The 22,281-nt window shown below is 46.0% G+C and overlaps 1 protein-coding gene across 1 annotated transcript in view; it reads right to left on the bottom strand.

Annotated features, from left to right (window-relative positions):
• KSR2 (kinase suppressor of ras 2) overlaps nucleotides 1–22,281 on the bottom strand; it is a 400,863-nt gene that overhangs the window by 50,036 nt on the left and 328,546 nt on the right. The window contains exons 11-14 of the mRNA XM_060119067.1: nucleotides 13,290–13,331; nucleotides 12,567–12,639; nucleotides 9,448–9,496; nucleotides 7,235–7,602 (exon numbers count right to left, since the gene is read on the bottom strand). Coding sequence (XP_059975050.1) covers nucleotides 7,235–7,602; nucleotides 9,448–9,496; nucleotides 12,567–12,639; nucleotides 13,290–13,331 — 532 coding nt within the window. The remainder of the gene's footprint in view (nucleotides 1–7,234; nucleotides 7,603–9,447; nucleotides 9,497–12,566; nucleotides 12,640–13,289; nucleotides 13,332–22,281) is intronic.

The raw sequence follows: 22,281 nt of genomic DNA, 5'->3' as shown, positions 1-22,281 counted from the left end.
TGTAATCACAAGAGTCCTTATAAGAGGGAGATGTGACCTGTGACGCTGGAAGACGTCATGCTGCTGGCTTTGAAGATGGAGGAAGGGGCCACAAGCCAAGAAATGCAAGGAAGGCAGCTCCAAAGGCTGGGAAAGGCAAGGACACAGATTCTCAGAATCAGAAGAAAGCTGGAGTAGCAATTCTCAAATCAGACAAAATAGACTTTAAAACAAAGACTATTACAAGAGACAAAGAAGGACACTACATAATGATGAAGGGATCAATCCCAGAAGAAGATATAACAATTGTAAATATTTATGCACCCAACATAGGAGCACACCAATACATAAGGCAAATACTAACAGCCATAAAAGGGGAAATCAACAGTAACACAGTCATAGCAGGGGACTTTAACACCCCACTTTCACCAATGGACAGATCATCCAAAAGGAAAATAAATAAGGAAACACAAGCTTTAAATGATACATTAAACAAGATGGACTTAATTGATATTTATAGGACATTCCATCCAAAAACAATGGAATACACATTTTTCTCAAGTGCTCATGGAACATTCTCCAGGATAGATCATATCTTGGGTCACAAAACTAGCCTTGGTAAATTTAAGAAAAATGAAATCGTATCAAGTATCTTTTCCGACCACATCGCTATGAGACTAGATATCAATTACAGGAAAAGATCTGTAAAAAATACAAACACATGGAGGCTAAACAATACACTACTTAATAACGAAGTGATCACTGGAGATATCAAAGAGGAAATCAGAAAATACCTAGAAACAAATGACAATGGAGACACGACGACCCCAAACTATGAGATGCAGCAAGAGCAGTTCTAAGAGGGAAGTTTATAGCAATACAATCCTACCTTAAGAAACAGGAAACATCTCAAATAAACAACCTAACCTTGCACCTAAAGCAATTAGAGAAAGAAGAACAAAAACCCCCCAAATTTAGCAGAAGGAAAGAAATCATAAAGATCAGAGCAGAAGTAAATGAAAAAGAAATGAAGGAAACGATAGCGAAGATCAATAAAACTAAAAGCTGGTTCTTTGAGAAGATAAACAAAATTGATAAACCATTAGCCAGACTCATCAAGAAAAAAAGGGAGAAGACTCAAATCAATAGACTTAGAAATGAAAAAGGAGAAGTAACAACTGACACTGCAGAAATACAAAAGATCGTGAGAGATTACTACAAACAACTCTATGCCAATAAAATGGACAACCTGGAAGAAATGGACAAATTCTTAGAAATGCACAACCTGCCGAGACTGAACCAGGAAGAAATAGAAAATATGAACAGACCAATCACAAGCACTGAAATTGAAACTGTGATAAAAAATCTTCCAACAAACAAAAGCCCAGGACCAGATGGCTTCACAGGCGAATTCTATCAAGCATTTAGAGAAGAGCTAACACCTATCCTTCTCAAACTCTTCCAAAATATAGCAGAGGGAGGAACACTCCCAAACTCGTTCTACGAGGCCACCATCACCTTGATACCAAAACCAGACAAGGATGTCACAAAGAAAGAAAACTACAGGCCAATATCACTGATGAACATAGATGCAAAAATCCTCAACAAAATACTAGCAAACAGAATCCAACAGCACATGAAAAGGATCATACACCATGATCAAGTGGGGTTTATTCCAGGAATGCAAGGATTCTTAGATATACGCAAATCAATCAACGTGATACACCATATTAACAAATTGAAGGAGAAAAACCATATGATCATCTCAATAGATGCAGAGAAAGCTTTTGACAAAATTCAACACCCATTTATGATAAAAACCTTGCAGAAAGTAGGCACAGAGGAACTTTCCTCAACATAATAAAGGCCATATATGACAAACCCACAGCCAACATTGTCCTCAATGGTGAAAAACTGAAAGCATTTCCACTAAGATCAGGAATAAGACAAGGTTGTCCACTCTCACCACTCTTAATCAACATAGTTTTGCAAGTTCTAGTCACAGCAATCAGAGAAGAAAAAGAAATAAAAGGAATCCAAATCAGAAAAGAAGAAGTAAAGCTGTCACTGTTTGCAGATGACATGACACTATACATAGAGAATCCTAAAGATGCTACCAGAAAACTACTAGAGCTAATCAATGAATTTGATAAAGTAGCAGGATACAAAATTGATGCACAGAAATCTCTGGCATTCCTATACACTAATGATGAAAAATCTGAAAGTGAAATTAAGAAAACACTCCCATTTACCATTGCAACAAAAAGAATAAAATATCTAGGAATAAACCTACCTAAGGAGACAAAAGACCTGTATGCAGAAAATTATAAGACACTGATGAAAGAAATTAAAGATGATACAAATAGATGGAGAGATGTACCATGTTCTTGGATTGGAAGAATCAACATTGTGAAAATGACTCTACTACCCAAAGCAATCTACAGATTCAATGCAATCCCTATGAAATTACCACTGGCATTTTTTACAGAACTAGAACAAAAAATTTCACAATTTGTATGGAAACACAAAAGACCCCGTATAGCCAAAGCAATCTTTAGAACGAAAAATGGAGCTGGAGGAATCAGGCTCCCTGACTTCAGGCTATACTACCAAGCTACAGTAATCAAGACAGTATGGTACTGGCACAGAAACAGAAAGATAGATCAATGGAACAGGTTAGAAAGCCCAGAGATAAACCCATACACATATGGTCACCTTAACTTTGATAAAGGAGGCAAGAATATATAGTGGAGAAAAGACAGCCTCTTCAATAAGTGGTGCTGGGAAAACTGGACAGCTACATGTAAAAGTATGAAATTAGAACACTCTTTAACACCATACACAAAAATAAGCTCAAAATGGATTAAAGATCTAAATGTAAGGCCAGACACTATAAAACTCTTAGAGGAAAACATAGGCAGAACACTCTATGACATAAATCACAGCAAGATCCTTTCTGACCCATCTCCTAGAGATATGGAAATAAAACCAAAAATAAACAAATGGGACCTAATGAAACTTAAAAGCTTTTGCACAGCAAAGGAAACCATAAACAAGACAAAAAGACAACCCTCAGAATGGGAGAAAATATTTGCAAATGAAGCAACTGACAAAAGATTCATCTCCAAAATTTACAAGCAGCTCATGCAGCTCAATAACAAAACAACAAACAACCCAATCCAAAAATGGGCAGAAGACCTAAACAGACATTTCTCCAAAGAAGATATACAGATTGCCAACAAACACATGAAAGGATGCTCAACATCACTAATCATTAGAGAAATGCAAATCAAAACTACAATGAGATATCATCTCACACCAGTCAGAATGGCCATGATCAAAAAATCTACAAACAATAAATGCTGGAGAGGGTGTGGAGAAAAGGGAACCCTCTTGCACTGTTGGTGGGGATGTAAATTGATACAGCCACTATGGAGAACAGTATGGAGGTTCCTTAAAAAACTAAAAATAGAACTACCATACGACCCAGCAATCCCACTCCTGGGCATATACCCTGAGAAAACCATAATTCAAAAAGAGTCATGTACCAAAATGTTCATTGCAGCTCTATTTACAATAGCCAGGACATGGAAGCAACCTAAGTGTCCATCAGCAGATGAATGGATAAAGAAGATGTGGCACATATATACAATGGAATATTACTCAGCCATAAAAAGAAACGAAATTGAGCTATTTGTAGTGAGGTGGATGGACCTGGAGTCTGTCATACAGAATGAAGTAAGTCAGAAGGAGAAAAACACATACCATATGCTAACACATATATATGGAATCTAAGAAAAAAAATGTCATGAAGAGCCTAGGGGTAGGACAGGAATAAAGACACAGACCTACTACAGCATGGACTTGAGGATATGGGGAGGGGGAAGGGTAAGCTGTGACGAAGTGCGAGAGTGGCACGGACATATATACACTACCAAACGTAGGGTGGATAGCTAGTGGGAAGCAGCCGCATGGCACAGGGAGATCAGCTCAGTGCTTTGTGATCACCTAGAGGGGTGGGATAGGGAGGGTGGGAGAGAGGGAGACTAAGAGGGAAGAGATATGGGAACATATGTATATGTATAACCGATTCACCTTGTTGTAAAGCAGAAACTAACACACCATTGTAAAGCAATTATACTCCAATAAAGATGTTAAAAAGAAAAAAAAAAAAAGAAACGCTGCAGCAAGGTAGAAGGATAAGAGATGCTTTCATTCAACTCTATCTTTATTGGCTTTCAAATTCCATCTGCAGTTTTAAAAAATGAGCAATTGTGCCGCTGTCGATAGCTTTGCAATCATCTCATAATGACCCAATCGTGAAACGATTTAGCAATACTGCTGCTAATTGCATTTGTGGATCTAGCAATTGGGTAACTAGTTGGTTATTACTCATTCCCCAAGAGCCGTACACATTGCATTACAAGGAAGCTAATCTTAGAAATACTTGTTAACTTCAACGATAATTACTAGGTAATTGGCTAGAACACGCCATTGTGAATTTATCCGGAATATGCCAGGTAATTATCTGGTCTTATGTTCCCTGTAAAATAAATCCAGGGTCCAGAAACTGTTCCAGTTGGTTGGCTATCATCCAACCATCAACCTCTGCCAACCAACTGCACGAATGCGAGTGATTAATCAAATTACTCAAATATTTGGTTTCAAACTGAATGTTCAGATAAGAAACCTGGGTGGCCAACAAGTGGACGTTGCTGAACGGGAGAGAGGAGGGCACTCAGCCGCTCCCTAAGATAAATATACAGTGACACAATAATATGGAATAAATGCCACTTCTTTGGGGCTCATCTGGCTTCTTCAAACAAAATACCAAAACACTTCAGAGACCAATTATATGTCCCAAAGCTGCAGAGTCTTTATCATGGTGCCAGGAAAAGGCTGCGCTATTTGTGAAATCTGCAGGCAGTTATGGTGCTTGGGGAGGGGGACTCAGAATTTTGTATGTAATAGAAAAGGGGCTGCCAATGCAGCTGGCTTGCAGGGGGAGCAACACATTTTCATAATGACCACTCTTTTTTCAAGGATGGCTGCTGACTGAGTCCATCCATTTCCAATTAGCCAGCCCTTGGGAAAGAGGGGAGGGAGGCTTGGGTAACTGGGTTCCACTGATACCCCTGAAAAAGTCAGAGGCTGGGAAGTCCTTAGAGGGTCTAGGCAAAGGAGAAGAGATGATGGATTTCAAATTTCTAATTTGGGGATTTGAAAAAGAGGGGTTAGCAGGTCAGAAGGTGAGGGGCTGACCAGAGAGAAAGTTGGGTAAACAGACTGGTGGGAACAGTGGGCAGAAGGCCAGTGGTGGGGGAAAGACCACCTTCCAACCAGACTTGTGCACCTCAAGTAAAGGACCGTTGACAGCCTGCTAATATAGATGATACATACTAGAAAGGGGAAAGAAAAGGGAGGTAAGGGTCTTACATGCAGCGGTAGGTGGTAAGAATGGCCACAGACTGTCTCTCTCCCTGCATCCACATTCTTGCAACATGGCATTGCAAATCCTCCCATCCAAAGGCAGATTCTGTTCTCCATGCCTTGGATGGAGGTTGGCCATGTGACTTGCTTTGGCCAATGGACATCAGCCAATGCAACGCAGACAGAGATGTGAAAGGCACTTGTCCAACAGGGCTTGACCTCTTGTTATCTTGCTGCATTTGGAACCCTGAAGACCACCCATGGGAATAAGCCTAGGCTGGCCTGTTGGGGGGATGAGAGGCTGTGTGGAGAAGAACTGAGGCACCCCAGCTGACCGTCTGCCAACCAGCAGACACTTGAGTGAGGGCGTCTGAGACTGACCGGCCCTCAGTCTGACCAGCCAGCGGACCACAGACACATCCGAGAGCCCAACTACTGAGCCTGGCTCAGCCCAGAACTGTTTGCAGACTAGAAAGAAACTGTGACTTTGGGGTATTTGTTACTCAGCAAAAGTTTACTGATACACTCACCTAACAGCTCAGCCCCTGAATATGATCTAGGCTGATTATTTGAGAGTCACTTCTGGTCCTGTGTAGAGTTGAGAACTGCCAATTTCTACCCTGGTTTAAGGAGGGTTGAAGGGCCATCCTTAGATCTCTAGTCCTTTGCAAGCACTTACCATCTGACACGGGGGTTCCAGTCAACCTACCAACTGCATAATCAATGGTGACAGACAATAACACACCTTCTACCGATCACCCAGGTCTTACAAATGGACTCAAAAAGGCTTTGTATGGATCACAAGGGAACAGATCAAAGACATAGCAGCTCTTCCCTGAGCCCACAGCTCCCACTATGGCACCTGCCAAAATGTGAGGCTTGTGTATTTGGGATGTTATTGCTTGGGTTGAGAATAAGAATGAGAAGACTCCTAATGGACACTTGGCCTCACAGGACACACCAAGAACACTGCTGCTGTGGCCAGTCCTAATGCAACAGAGGAGCAAAGGCCAGAGTTTAAAAACACACCAAAGGATGTTCCACAGCTGTTCAACTGAAACCAAAGCTATTTTTTTCCAATGCCTACAGCTTAGAGAGAGCAAGTCCAAGAAAGTTCCTATCACGTGACATTTTCTTAATGTCAGTTCTCTGTTAACTACCCCTTTTGTGCAGTTATAGACCATGGATCCTGGATATTTAAAACAACCACGGTAGAGTTCTACAAAAGGGCTCTGCTATTTTAATGAAAGCCAGAGCAAGTCATCAGAATGTCAGTCCAGGGGTCAACAAACTAGGGTCTGCAGGCCAAACCCAGCCCATCGCCTGGTTGTGTTAATAATGTTTTATTGGCACACAGCCACCTACAACCATTTACATCTTGTCTGAGCCTGCTTTCACACTACAGTAGCAGAGTTGAGCAGTCACTAGAGAAACTGTATGGCCTGCAAAGCCAAAAATACTGTTGGGCCCTCTAGAGAGAAAGTTTGCTGACCCCTGTTTTAGCCTAATCCATTCAATTTACATTTGGAGAAAGTGAGTCTCGGAGACGCTGTTTCACAAATATGGAGCACAGACGGGTTTAAAACCAGCCTTTCTGACCTTCCCATGTGGTGCCTGCTCCAGGGCACAACTCTGTCAAAGAGTTCTAGCATTAATCGTATTTTCTGGACTCTCAAATCTTCAAACCATATAAGTTGTGATTGGTAAAGCCAGAGACTCTCTATTTACCAGAATGTTGAATTCACCAGAACCCGCATTTCTCAACGCTGCCGGAAGCAGGGCTTTGGGAATGAGCGTACGGGCAGGGAGCCCGGGTGGGACTGACCTGGTGATGATGGCCAAGTGGGGTGGGCTCATGCAGGCGCCCATGAAGAGCACCACGTTCTCGTGCCGCGTCTGCCTGTAGGCCATCACCTCCCGCTTGAAGGCCTTCAGCTGGTCTTCATTATCCCTCTCAATGTCGATCAGCCGGATGGCCACCTCCCCGTGCCAGCGGCCATGGTACACCTGCCCGAAGCGGCCCTTCCCGATGAGCTCGCCGATCTCCAGCTGCTCAAAGGGGATGTCCCACTCCTGAAGGAAGATGCTGGTCTGGCTGGCCTTGCGTGGGAAGCTCCGGGCCGAGAGCAGGGACAGGTTCATCTCCTCAAAGTCATCCTCCGACTCCTCGGCCTCGTCGCGACCCTCCTCGTTCTGCGGCCAGAGGGGGAGAGGGGTCAGTTCCTGCCACTGCCCCACCTGCACGCCGGGTCCCACTGTGCCCCACTGTGTGTTTTCGGCTGGTGCACGCGTGTCTCTCTATTTGCCCAGGTACCTCCTGCCTATCACTGTACTGCAATGAAGGAGCAGAAAGGGAGATCCTGGCAATCCATCCCTCTTGTGCTACAGGGAAACTGAGGCTCACAGAGGGGAAATGCCAGGAGGACCACGTATTCCGGTTTCCCATGACTTTGTCCGTTTGGGCACTGAAAGTCTCACACTTGGAAAACTGGCAAATGGGGATGGTTGGTCCCTGTGGGAAGTGCCTAGCTCTGGTCAGGCAGCCAGGCTGAGCTAGGATTAAGATTCAGGCCAATCAAATCCTAATATCTGATGCCCTCCTACTCGACCATGATGTTTTGACTTGCCTGATTATTTATGTGGGCCTGATTATTTATGTGGGAGTAAGAAAGACGACAGGCTGAAATACGGGTACACCATACACCTGCATATAACACGTGACAACCTTCGACACGGAGGGCCTTCGCTTCCCCAGGGAATTTGGAATTGACGAGGCAGAAACTGAGAGATGTCAGAGCTACTCAGCACAGGCCAGAGGCCTGGGGTTCCTGTGCAGCTGAGATCCAAGAGGGAGAGGTTGACAGAATGAGCCTAACGCTCAGACCAAATGAGCTGGAATCTGGCTGCTGTGTGACCTTGGGCAAGTCACTTCACTTCTCTGGGCCTTCTTTTCCTCATCATAAAGTGGGGCTAATGACATCTGCCCCTGGGGGTGGTGGGAGGTTTTCAATAAGGCGAAGATCTGTTGAGTTCTTTGCACAGACCTGACTGCCTGTAGGAAACATCCACTGGGATGGCTTAGAAAATACAGATTCCTAGGCCCCGCCCAGATTTTCTGAACCAGAATGTCATAAGGCCAGGGCCAGGACTCTGCATTTTTACCCTACACGCCCACATGACTCAGGCACACTTAGACGTGACCACTGCAACAGTAAGACACTCAAGGCCCAGGGACCTACCTTCCCAGCCTGGTGTCTGGGGGCACCTGGGGCTGCAGGGTCCTGCCCCTTGGGTTCTTTGGCTGGAATGGGGGAGCAGCAGGTGCCTGAGCTGGGGGGATTTTCAGGGGCTTGGAGTCTGACAAGACAGCCGGAGAAGGTGGCCCCTTGGCTGGGTACAGGTCTCTCTGACCCCAAACCTGAGCAAGCTGTCCCCAATGGCACACTCAGGAGAAATGACACAGGAAATACACCTTCTTTCACGGTCATTTTCCAACTACCACAATGGTTCCAGAAAAGGACATGATTTTCTCTGGAAACCCTGACTCCACTCCCTTCAGTTCAGGACAGACCAGCAGAGCCAAGGAGTCAGGGCTCTGGTTCTCACCCCGCAAACTTCATTTATTCCTCCAGGGGCTCTGGCAGGTGGGAAGAAGCCCCAGAACATTCTCAACAGCCCGCCAAGCCAGTGTCCCTGAGGCTCCCGTCTCCTCCTACCACATGTTCTTTAGAAAGCAGTGGGGCACATCCCCCTTGGTACTCACCCAGCTCTGAGCTGAATTTTCAACTAAGAATGCAAATCACTTGCCAACTTCTGCACAACTAGCTTTTCCGTGATGCACACCATATAACGGCCCATTAGGCTCAGTGCCGGGAGGGGCCACCCGCTCGTTAGTCGTCCCGGAGTTAGAACAGCCATCAAACAGGGCCACTGCACCCCCAGCCCACCCCAAGCCCTCTGCGTCATCAAAGACATCAATCAGCTTTGCCAAGTGGGTAGCCCCCCGAAAAAGTTGCTTCATTGCTCTCCGGTTCTCACCTCTGAGGTTGGCTCCACTTCAATTTGAAGTAATGGATTTCCTTCCAAGCTTTAAAGAAAGAAAAATAAACGTGACCCTCAGGTGAATAGATGGGTCCATGCATTGACTTGATCCATGTAAGAAATGTCTTAAAATGAGAAGTCCTCACCACCAAGCCTTTTTCTCCAATTTCACCTCAATGCTTGTGTCTAGAATAATCCATAACCTTGACACCAAGGAGTGGTGTGCAAGGACATTGTCTTAAATAGATTTTCTGGCCTGCTCAGGGCTCATTTTTCTTTGTTGCTTTCCACTAATCTAGCAGTTTCCTTATAAACTGGCCTAAATGCCATGGATGGCAGGATCCTTAGAGCTCTAGGTGTTTCCTAGGAAAGAATAAATCAGATCTCTACGGTTCTGAATCTTTTGGAAGGATCCTAGTGTTCATTTGGTTTTTTGCTCATTTATTCATTCATTCATTTGGTTAGAGTTATGTGCCAGGAACAGTGCCAGACCTTTAGAGGGATACAGAGTTGAAATTGACATGGCTTCCTGACTTTTATATTTATATAGGAATATTTTTATATTTATAGGAATATTTATATTACTACTGTTGTGCAGAAAGTCTACAGGTAACAAGGGTTGAAAGTTAGGTATGTATTGAACAAATGGAGGGTGTGGACATTCCCAGGAGAGAGGATTACTGGATATATTTGAAAGTTAGCAGTGTTTTGAGTTGCACCTTGCCAATCACGTTCAGAAGACACATGCAGGGTGAGAATGAGGAGGAGGAAGCCAGACTGTACTAGCGTGGAAGACACAGGAGTGTGTGTGTGTGTGTGTGTGACTCATGCATTCATGAGCTTGTGAGCTGCAGTTGTGTTCTGAGCTGTGTACCGAGCTGGGGCACATTGTGCCCCCAGCACCCATACCCAGCTGGAACAAGCTGGGTATGGGTGCTGGGGGCACAATGTGAGTGCTAAGTGTCCACCGAGGACTGAGTGGGTATTATGGAATGTGCTCTGTGCAGGGGTTGTTCTGCGTGCGTGTGAGTTGGGTGTACATACTGGGGATGCTGGGGGAGGGGGCGTGCCATTCTTGACGGTGTAACTGGTGATGTATTGGGGATGTGTGGGCGTGTTGGAGCACATGGTATGTGATGGAGATGTGGGGCACCATATGTGTTAAAGGATTTGGGGGGAGTGGGTTTTTAGAGCAGAGGATGTGCTTACAGTGTGAGCTGGAACTGGTGGGAGGAAGGGATCACAATGGCCACCACACCCCCTTCCTACTTCCGCAGTGGAAGCTTAGCAGATTCCCCCGACCCATCTCCTCATTTGAGGGGGACCTCCCCTATCTTGACCCTCAGACCCCACCCAGAAAGCTGCTGACCCTGCAGACAGAGTCAGTCCACTTGCTGGAGGAGGAGTGGTGAGGGGGAGTCTGGAAGACTGTAAGAACTCAAAGAAGGAGAAAGAAGTAACATTTGCCACCCTATTAACAATAATTTATAGTACAGCTTGGGAAGGCAGAAACCACATCATAACAGCTGACATGCTGGAAACCTGACGCACTGGGGGAGATTTGGGTGTAACAATGCAGCTGGAGTCCTTCCTCATGCCCAACAAAATGGACAGCTCGCCTCTGCTTGCATCAAGGCGTGATTATAGCAGCCAGGGCTATTAAATGATTTCCCTTCTGCAAAGAGTCAGTTCCCATCACTCCACGCACACTTAAGCAGATCGCAGGCACTTATTGACTCCGTTTTTCACTGGCACTCCCTGACTCTCAGTTAATAACCTGGAGTTCATCTTGCACAAATTGTGGAATTGGTTTATGTGCAGCAGAGAAATGATCTGGAGCTAGATGTCAGCACAATATCCCTAGACAAATTGCTCCTCCTTTGATTTCAGAAATGTACCATTTGGGTCTTTAACAAAGGCTATAACATGGGTCAGAAAGGATGTAGCAGCTAGGGTAGCCAGAAGAAAAACCAAATAGGCAAAAAATGTGAGTTGGGAAAGAAGTCAAATCAAAATTAGGTCCCTAGCATGCCCCAGACTTGGGTCACAACCAAAGAAGTTAAGGAAGGTGATTTCACTTTGGCTGCACAAGCAATAGACCACCTGGAAAGAGGGTCTGTATCTTAAGGATGCTAAAGACACCACACACAAAGATGTTTGTTGCAGAGTTGTTTACAACAGTGAGATATAGGAAGATGTAAGATCCAGAGGTAGGGAAATGGTTAAGGAAATTATTCCGCATCGATATGATATTTTACATTCATTAAAATCAATGTGTATGAAGAGCCCAGAATAATATGAAAAAATGTGCTGTTATAGCATTAAGGGATAAACAGAGCAGGATGGAAATTGCATATAGTGTGGATCACAAGTATGTAAAATATGAATAGAGCACACTTCTAAGAGTGGTGCAATTATAAGTGATTACTTTTCTTTTTTTTATAGAATAGTCCAAATTTCGCAAAATTAGCTTATTTTATTTTTATAATATTATAAACCAGGGATCAGCAAACTTGTTCTGCAAAGGGCCAGGTAGTAGATATTTTACACTTTGCAGGCCATACAGTCTCTGTTGCAACTACTCATCTCTGCTGTTGTAGTCTGAAAGCCTCCATAGACAGCACATCGTGAACAAATGGGCATGGCTGTGTTCCAATAAAACTTTATTTATAAAAATATGCTGAAAGTTGGATTTGTCCCACAGGCTGTAAGTTGCTGATCCCTGGTATAAACCTAAATTATCCTTTTTAAAAGGGGGATAATGATGTAGAATAATTGCCTTTTCATTAAGCTCCAGTTATTGCCTGGGGGAAGTGGTCTTTCTGATCATAGGAGGGTCTGGGGGTCTGAAGGAAATGGTCTGGCCCCTGGAAATCACACTTCATCGGCAGGGCCAGGGACACAAGGCAGAAGTGACTCAAGGGGATGGGTACTGTCCCTCTCTTGGCCTGGGCTGTCACACTCTCTCTCTCTTAGCTTGAGTTATTCCCTTATCTCTATGGCCCCCTCATACTTCTCCCCCGCCTCTCACCCCATCAATTCCAGGAGAAGGAAGAAAGAAGACATGGACCCTGAGCAAACTGAAGGGCAGGGGAAAAGGTCTCTGTTCCACTTACATTGGATTCGAGGTCACTGGATGCAGGATGACCTGGGGTGCCCGGGTCGGCGTCTCTGGCACCGGCACCACATCTGAGAGTCAAAGATTAGACAGTAAGAAACCAAACTCGGGGTCCACAACCACCCCCAAGAGCCTGATTCCCGGGAGATGCTGGCAGCTGAGAACTTCTCACCAGACCATGAGTCCCTGGGGCTTCCCAATCCCCTCTCTCCCTTCCCTGGCCACTTGAATTTACCTGCCTAGGTGCACGAGTGGTCTAGATGACATCCTGAACAAAGTTCCCCACTGTCACCTGGGGGCTGCTGGAGGCCCTAAGCCTCTGGCCTGAAGCACCCACTGGATCCTCCTCACTCCTGAGTCCCCTTTGGGATGATGAGGCCACTTGGTTTCACGTCTCCCAGTGCCCGATTCAAGCCCCTTTGACCATCTCTCCCCTGCCACGTGGTTCTAGACCCCTCCTCACCCTTGCCCATCCTTGCACTGCAGACCACCCACTCAGGGCTTCCTACTGTGCTCTGGGACCTCGTCGGTGCCATTGTGCCCTTGGACCCCGCACCTTTCCTCCTCCACCTCCATAGCCAGTCACCAGCCTGTGGTCTGGGGATTCCACCCCATCCTCTTGGGGCTCATTCACCCCGGCAACCTTCGCCTCCATCCCCTCCAGCAGCTGCCACACCTCACAGGGCTTGCTCGGGAGGAACTGAGTTCACGTGAAACTCACCTGGGAAAATGAACTGCTGCCTGTATTTGTAGTAGTGGGACGCTTGCAAAAGAAAGAAAACATCACAGTGAGCGCTGCCCCGGGGGCCCCTTCAGGTAACAAATGGGGCTCCTGCGGCCACCTGTGGTTCTCTGCCCGCCCCTGAGGTTTCCAGACTTTTGCAGACACCCCGAATTCCAAGGGACTGAGAACATGTGTAAAGAAGCCGGAAACATCCAAGCCAACCCTCCCACTGACACTCCCTGAAAACAGAGCACCCCAACTCAGAGAGCCATCCTGAGCACAACCCATCTTTGTTCAATGCATAAGGACACACGTATACACAGAGAAAAGTCTCTAAAGCCATAATCTAACACAGTAATCTTCTCCCTTCTGGCAGAGCGATGACAGTGGCTTAAAAAAATCTATTATGACCACAGTAAGGTATCACCTCACAACTGTTAGGATGTCTATTATCAAAAAGACAAGAAGTAACAAGTGTTGGTAAAGATGTAAAGGAAAGGAAGCCCTTGTGCATTGTTGGTGGGAATGTAAATTGGTAGAGACACTATGGAAAACAGTATGGGGGTTCCTAAAAAAATTAAAATTAGAACTACCATATGATCCAGCGATTCCACTTCTGGGTATATATCCGAAGGAAAAGAAATCACTATCCCAAAGACATGGAAACAACCTAAGTGCCCATCAACAGACAAATGGATAAAGAATATATACATACATATATATATATATATATATGTATGTATGTATATACACACACATACATACACACACACATACACATACATACACACAATTGCAAACTATTCAGCCATAATAAAGAATGAAATCTTGTCATTTGTGACAACGTGGATGGACCTAGAGGGTATTATGCTAAGTGAAATAAGTCAGACAGAGAAAGACAAACAGTATGATCTCACATGCAGAATCTATAAAAAAACAAACTCATGGAAACAGAGATCAGATCTGTGATTGCCAGAAGTGGGGAATGGGGGTAGGAGCATTGGGTGAAGGTGGTCAAAAGGTACAAATGTCTCGTCATAAGACAAATAAGTCCTGAGGATGTGATGTACAGCATGGCGACTGTAATTAACAATACTGTATCGTCTATTTGAAAGATGCTAAGAGAGTAGATGTTAAAAGTTCTCATCACAAGGAAAAACAATTGATAACTATGTGAGGTGATGGATGTTATTTTGCAACAGATACATATATCAAATCATTATATCCTTAAACTTATACAATGTTATATGTCAACTGTATCTCAATAAAACTGGAAAAAGTCCTTTATGTGTTTCTTGTGTTTTTCCAATTTGCTGCACTGAGCATTGTATTAGTTTTCTTATTGCTGCTGTAATAACTTACCATTAACTGGATGGCTTAAAACAGTACTTTATCCTCTTCGAGTTCTGGAGGTCAGAAGTCTAGAAACAGTTGTAAGGGGCTAAATGAAGGTGTTGGCAGGACTGATTCTTTCTGGAGGCTCCAAAGGAGAATCCACTCCTTGCCTTTTCCAGCTGTAGAGCCCGCCTGCATTTCTTGGTTCACAGTCCCATCACCCCAATCTCTGCTTCCGTCCCGACATTGCCTTCTACTGTCTTTGAACTTCTCATCTCGCTCTTATAAGGATCCTCATGATTGCATTTCGAGTCCACCCAGATAATCCAGGGTAATCTTTCCACCTCAAGATTCTTAATTTGGTAACAGCTGCAAAGGTCTTTTTGCAGAATAAAGTAACATATTCACAGAACCCAGGATTAGAGTGTGGTCCTCTTTGGGGGACTATTATTCTGCCTACCACAGGCATGAATTAATTTCCATATTTAGGGAAAAATCATATAACAGAAACTTCCTCAAATTCACTGCTCGTTCTCTTACAATTCATTTTACTTCCAGTCTGTTCACTGGAGTTGTTCTGGACATTCCCAAGGTTTCCAATGTTACCACTATTCCAGTAGGGTGGAGGGCCTGGACCAGGGAGTACAAGGGGTGTCAGGGGTGGGGGATAGGTCACACAGAGTTTTATACCCTCAAGTAAAGGCAGTGAGCAGGGATGGGATCAGATATGAGTCTGAGTTGGTGAATATACTTCCGGAAACAGTTTTATTCATTCAGCGACAAGCTGGCTCACCAAGAATTAGTACAGTGGTTCCAAGTCTGGAGTCTAGAAGCTGATCCTGTAGGGTTGAATTCTTGTTCTTCCTTGATTGCTTATAAAAGCTTCTGCAACTCTCTCCAAGTCTCAGTTTCCAGAGGTGTAAAATGGGGATAATAAAAATCCCTCCTTCATAGGGCTGAGCTCATCATGACATAAGAGGGCATAGAACACACAGAATCAGGATCAGCTGCGATGCATAAGCCGATCTCTTTCTAAGCTCTCTTAACTAACAGACAAGAATGCTTTATAGTTCATAGACAGTCAGATAGTTTCAAAGAGCTAAGTCATTAGCTGCCCCTGAGGGTGCAGTTGATTTATAAATTCCCCCTGGGATGGACAGCAAGTCCTGGCATCTCAGGATCCCAAGCACCTGGTTTGGTGCCTTGAACCCAGTGGGTAAGCTGCTCACGTTTGTTGGATTACTCAACTCTCTGTTAGCACAGCAATTCCTAAATATCTCAGCTAGTTGGAATTGAAATGGATGCTTTTTTTTTTTTTTCGGTACGCGGGCCTCTCACTGTTGTGGCCTCTCCCGTTGCAGAGCACAGGCTCTGGATGCACAGGCTCAGTGGCCATGGCTCACGGGCCCAGCCGCTCCACGGCATGTGGGATCTTCCCGGACCAGGTCACGAACCCGTGTCCCCTGCATCGGCAGGTGGACTCTCAACCACTGCGCCACCAGGGAAGCCCATGGATGCATTTTTGATTCTGGAAAATGAAGTGCCTGGGCTGGGAAGCAACTCCTTCAAGGGTACAGAACAAAGCTTTAAAAGAAATCCAACCTCCATGATGTCAGGGACCTTTCTTCCATTAGATAACTTAGGTTTTTTCATTGCAGGCAGACATTTTGTTAGTCAACAAGGGGCTAAAATTAAAAGAAGAAAAACTACCTGGGATTGTCAAGAGACTTAGTTGATCTCTTCCCTCCCCAGCTGGGACTGAGGATTCAGTGTCTGCAGAAAAGGTTAGCTGGCAGTTAAGTGTCCTTTTAAGGAGGCGGGGCTGGTGATGGAGAGAAGGCAGCACTCTGAGACGGGACAGGTGTCAGGTAACGGGACACCTGGCAAATGCCTCCCCGCCCAGAGCCAACCTCCGCCTGGACCCCTTCAAGTGCCTGCTAACAGCTCGGTCCTGACGGCCGAAAGGGAGAGAGTCTTGGCCAGAGGAGGAGGGAAAGGGCACTGTGAATCTTGCCTGTTCTTCCTGCTGATGACGGACACCAGCGAGAAGCGGTCCGAGGGGCAGCAGAGGAACCCGAGTGGCTCCTGGCTCTCTGGCATCAAAGAGGACCCAGGAACTGGGAGGCTGCAGATGACCAGAGGTCAGAGAGACAAGCAGGCCACTTTGAAGGCTCTTCCACTCTGAAGCCCCCATTCCCTCCCTATGGGCTCCCCAGAGAGCAGCCTGAGTGGTCATCTGAAAGGAAGGATCTAGAAGGAAAGAAGAAAGATCAAAATATCCCCTGCCTAAACCTTGCAGCTGCCTCTCATTGGGTCTTAAATAAAATCTAAATTCCTGCCAAGCCCTACAAGGCCCTGCCAGGCCTCAGCCCTGCAGCTCTGAGTCTTGCTTGGTGCCTTGTTTATGGCACTCCAGCCATTGGGACATTTTTTTCCAGCTCTTTCCCGTGGCAGGGGCTTTGCATGTGTTCTCCTCTCTTCGCCTGGACAACTTCCCACCAGCCCTCTCTGGCCAGTTTTCAGGACTCAGCTGCCTCGGACCTTTCAGCCTAAACTTGTTCTCTTCTTGAATTTGCTCATAGCACTGTTCTTTCCCTTCACAGCACTTATCACAACTTATAATCCTATTTTCATGTGTATGTTTGCTCGGCTAACACCTGTCTCTCCCACTAAGCTATAAACTCCATGAGAACAGAGACTGTGACAGGCAGAATGATGCCCTCTCCCCAACCCCCATCCCTAAGATGGTCATATCCTAGCCACTGGAACCCGTGAATATGTTACCTTACGTGACAAAAGGGACTTTGCAGATGTGAGGAAGTTAAGGATCTTGAGATGAGGAGATTATCCTGGATTCTCTGGGTGAACCCGAAACATAATGACAAGGGTCCTTACGAGAGGGAGGCAGGAGGATCCAAGTCAGAGAGAATCACAGGAGATGTGATAACAGAGGCAGAGGCTGGAGTGATGCGAGGCCATGAGCAAAGGAATGCAGGCAGCCTCTAGAAGCTGGGAAAAGGCAAGGAAATGGATTCCTTCCTAGAACCTCCAAAAGAAACCAGCTCTGCAAACTCCTTGATTTTGAGTCCAGTGAAACTGATTTTGGACTTCTGACCTCCATAACCATAAGATAATAAATTTCTGATGCTTTAAGCCTCTAAGCTCGTGGTGATTTGCTACAGCTGCAACGGCAAACTTTTACAGGGCATTTCTGGTTTGTGCTTTGCTCCATACGTGGTGCCTTGTACAGTACCTGGTGTGTAGTAGATGCTTAATAAATACCCATTAAGGATATCAGAATGGATGAATGCAGTCTGAGGGCCAGAAGACAGTTTAAAGGAAAACAAAAAAACCCTGCAGCTCTGGGCAGTGCATGAGCCTCAAGTCACTTGTTCACTCACTCATTCAGCAGACATCTAATCAGTGCCTTCAACAGTGGGCCCTATGATGGGCTTTGGGCACAGAGGGGTGGATGAAGCAGACTAGTTTCCTAGTCTCATGGAGCTGATGTTCTGAGGCAGGAGAGAGACACTAAACACGGCACTAGGTTACGCCCAAGAAAGAAGGCATTTGAACACTCCAGCCTCTAAAACCCACACAACAGTCCCTTACAAAGCCCCTTCATGTACCTTCCCACATCAAATGTCACACAAGCTTGCAATTTAGACCCATTTTACAGATGAGAAACTGAGATCTAAACAGGGCCAGTACCATACTCAAGGCCACAGAGGTGGGAAGGGGCAAATCTGGGATCCAAATGTAGCCCTCTTGACTCCATCCTACACTGTGCCATGTCCAACATGGCACCAGGCTTCTTAAGGGAGTGGCGGAAAACAAGGAGGTCCAGCCGACCAGTAGAGCACAATCGCAAATCCCACCAAGCCTGTGGGTGCCTTGAGGTTAGCAAATGAGCCAAATGACCATTAACCGCACAGCCTGTTTTAGAGAAAGAATATTCTAGATCAATCAATGCCAGGGACATTTTTATGCCTAGGCGTTAGCTTGAATAGTCTTCAGAAAACTCAACATCTGGCAGGAAACCAGAGCCAAAGCTCCTTTTCCCATCAACAGAGGCTCACAGTCTAGAGTATAACAGGTGACCAGGGCCTTGTATGAACAGAACAGATGCCTGTCACCCTGGGGGAATTTTGCGAAAACTGCCTAAGACAGAGGGAGGGTCTGGCGGTCCTTCTGGAGGGTCCTATTTTGTTTTCCCTGTCGACATTGCATTTTACTGTTATTATTCAATTATAAAACGGGTGCATATTCCTTGCTCTTATATACATTACAGAAGTGCATAAAAGAAAATTCCTTTTCTTAGAACGCCTGCCATGAAGGCTTGCAGACATCTGTGTGCCTATACAAACATATATATACACACGCACATTTAAACATACATATACAAGTACATAAAACCATTTTACAATAAATAGGATGTTATTATACCAGTTGCTTTGCACATCACTTATTTTCCACTTAAAAGATATTGTGGCTATCTTTCCATGTCAGGATATTTACAAAGAGCTACTCCATTCTTTTTAAGGGTGGCTGAGTATTTGGTTATATAGATATATTAGCGTATTCAAACACTCCCCTCCTGATGGGCATTTGGGTTGAGTCCAATTTTTTTACTGTTGCCATGAAATCCTCACATACAGATCCCCATGGCCTTTGCAAACATTTCTGTATATAAATTCTGAGAAGTGATTTTGCTGGTCCACGGAATGTACATTTGAAACTTTGACAGTCAATGCCAAATTACCTAACCCCAAAGTTTAATTTGATTCTTACTCCCAATACCATGGTATATGGGGATTTCATCTTTATTTCCACAATTCTAGTTAGGCCCGGATTACTTAGCAGTGGTAGCCACAGTAATTTGCTATTCCTGTGTTTATCTAATAATAATGAAAATAGCTCACCTTTGTTGAGCTCTTTGACAAGACAGGTGCTCTGCTAAGCTCTGTACATATATGGTAACGTTTAGCCCTTCGAGGAGTCTACACAGTAGGTACTATTATTATCCCCGTTGTACAGATGAGGAAACAGAGGCACAGAGAGGCAAGCAGTTTGTTCAACGTCACGCAGTTATTCAGTGACGGAGCTGGGATTTGAACCCAAGCAGCCTGGCTCCAGAACCCACACTCCTAACTGCTGTTCTAAAGTGCCTTCCCCCAAAGGACCCCTTAGCCCACTCCCCAAAGAACCCCTTAGCCCACTCCCCAAAGAGGGTCAGGACACTGTTGGGACCTGCCATGGAGTAGATGCAGATCCACTGGCAGGCAAGCACTGCAACTTGGCCAAGACCCGTCCCTGGGGCTCTGACGGAAGGGACAAAGGAACTGATGGAACGGTGACTACCCCTGGTGAGTCAGGTCTCTTGTTTAAAGATGCTGGATGGGCTTCCCTGGTGGCGCAGTGGTTGGGGGTCTGCTTGCCGATGCAGGGGACGCGGGTCCGTGCCCCGGTCTGGGAGGATCCCATGCGCCGCGGAGCGGCTGGGCCCGTGAGCCATGGAGGCTGGGCCTGCGTGTCTGGAGCCTGTGCTCCATGGCAGGAGAGGCCACAACAGTGAGAGGCCCGCGTACTGCAAAAAAAAAAAAAAAAAAAAAGATGCCGGCAGTCTTCTGGAGATGAAAAGAGCTGTGGTGCTTCGATGCGTGGTTCTCCCTTAAGAGGTTCTTTCCCGCCCCCCCTCCCCTCACCCATAAACAAGTAGCAAACAGTTACTGGGAAAAGAGCCCTAAGTGTGTGTCTTGGGTCACAGGTGGTACAGCTCTAGGAAAGGACCCAGCCCCTCCCTCCAGAAATTGGGGGGTCATGGGGTGTCAAAGGGCCTTTTTTCCATTCCCCTCCTTCCAGAGAAGTGGAAATGGCTTGGGGTGCTGGTGGGAACCCTCAGTCTACGGAAATGCTGGGCAATTGTTGCCTTGTTGACTCAGGGGCACTTACTGAAATGATTCCAGCTGCTGACTCCCGTTATGGTCCTTGCTGGCTGCCAGGTGAGTGGCCCTCACACCACAGGTATGAGGCTGCCTCGGGCTTGGACTTAACCAAAAAATTTCCATGATGCAAGTTTTAAAACACACTCTATCCCTTTGGACACAGCCCAGGTCAAAGCAGTGTGGGCAGGTGATGTGATCAGCTTGTCCTCAATGGGTGGTTGTATCTGGGTGTTGTCCAGATGTGGGGTTGGGTCTTTGTTCGTTTCCCAGATATTCTCTCACGGCTACTTAGGCTTGCAGGTGTGACCTGTGGCTGCGGACCTGGGATATTGTCCCCCTGCGTGAAGCTCGCTGGCTCAGGAGGAGACCAGCCCCTAGACCAGCACTGTCCAGTGGAACTTTCTGCAATGGTGGGAAATGATCTGTACCTGTGCTGTCCAGTATGGCAGCGACTAGCCACATGTGGCTCGCAAGCACTTGAAATGTGGCTAGTGTGACTGAGGAATTAAAATTTTAATTATATTTAATTTTAATTCGTTTAAATTTTTTTAAAATTTACTTATTTTATTTATTTATTTTTGGCTGCAGTGGGTCTTCGTTGCTGTGCGCAGGCTTTCTCTAGTTGTGGCAAGTGGGGGCTACTCTTCATTGCAGTGCACGGGCTTCTCGTTGTGGTGGCTTCTCGTTGCGGAGCACAGGCTCTAGGCGCAGAAGCTTCAGTAGTTGTGGCACGCAGGCTCAGTAGTTGTGGCTCGCTGGCTCTAGAGCACAGGCTCAGTAGTTGTGGCTCACGGGCTCTAGAGCGCAGGCTCAGTAGTTGCGGCACACGGGCTTAGTTGCTCCGTGGCATGTGGGATCTTCCCAGACCAGGGCTCGAACCCGTGTCCCCTGCATTGGCAGGCGGATTCTTAACCACTGTGCCACCAGGGAAGCCCTAACTAGTTTAAACTTAAACAGCCATGCGTGACTAGTGGGTACCATGTTGAACAACACAGACCTAGACTTTGGTCCCAACGGGCCAAGCCAGGCCTCATCCCACCAGCCTCTGTCTTGAAGTCAGCTATGATGCTGCCAATACGGCTGAACTGGAAATGTCCCTGGGGCCCTAGAATGGCAAGTGGGCTGGGCCGGGCCCCGGAAGGGGTAGGAAGACTCTTAGGTCTGGCCTGCCTAAGAGCAGAGAGAGAGCCCTTTCTTGAGTCCGAGAAGCCAAAGCATCACATGACAGCCTCTCCACCATCTCACAGCCCAGCACATAGTCTCAGGTCAGCAGCCAAGTGCCCTGGAGTTTGTGAGCTGGAAGGCCTTTTGGGGTCCTCTCGTCCACCTATATCCTTTCAGAGATGAGAAAACTGAAGTCAGAGGTCTCAGGGCAGGGACATGAGAGAGCTGGATACTGAAATTCGGACACCAGCCTGCTCATTCAGAGCCCTGTCCTGATGTCTGGGGTAGGACTCAGAATGCAGCCCTGTTGCCAGTTTCAACTGATTTAGCTTATAAGACGACGGGCAGCTCCAGAGCCAATGGCTCCCCCTGTGACTCAGACTTGGGTGGAGACCCTGGGTTGCTGCTTCCCAAAAGACTGAGTCTCTAAGAGTCCCTTTACCTCTCTGAGCCTCTGTTTCCTCATCTGTAAAATGGAGCTGATCGTACTTACGCTATGGCTACTCTAAAGATCAAATAAGGTAATAGGTAGCTACTGCCCTGCA

This window comes from Mesoplodon densirostris, chromosome 15, assembly GCF_025265405.1.
Source record: "Mesoplodon densirostris isolate mMesDen1 chromosome 15, mMesDen1 primary haplotype, whole genome shotgun sequence".
NCBI lineage: Eukaryota > Metazoa > Chordata > Mammalia > Artiodactyla > Ziphiidae > Mesoplodon > Mesoplodon densirostris.
Note: the sequence above shows the minus strand (reverse complement) of the source record. Positions and strands in the feature narration are given on the sequence as shown.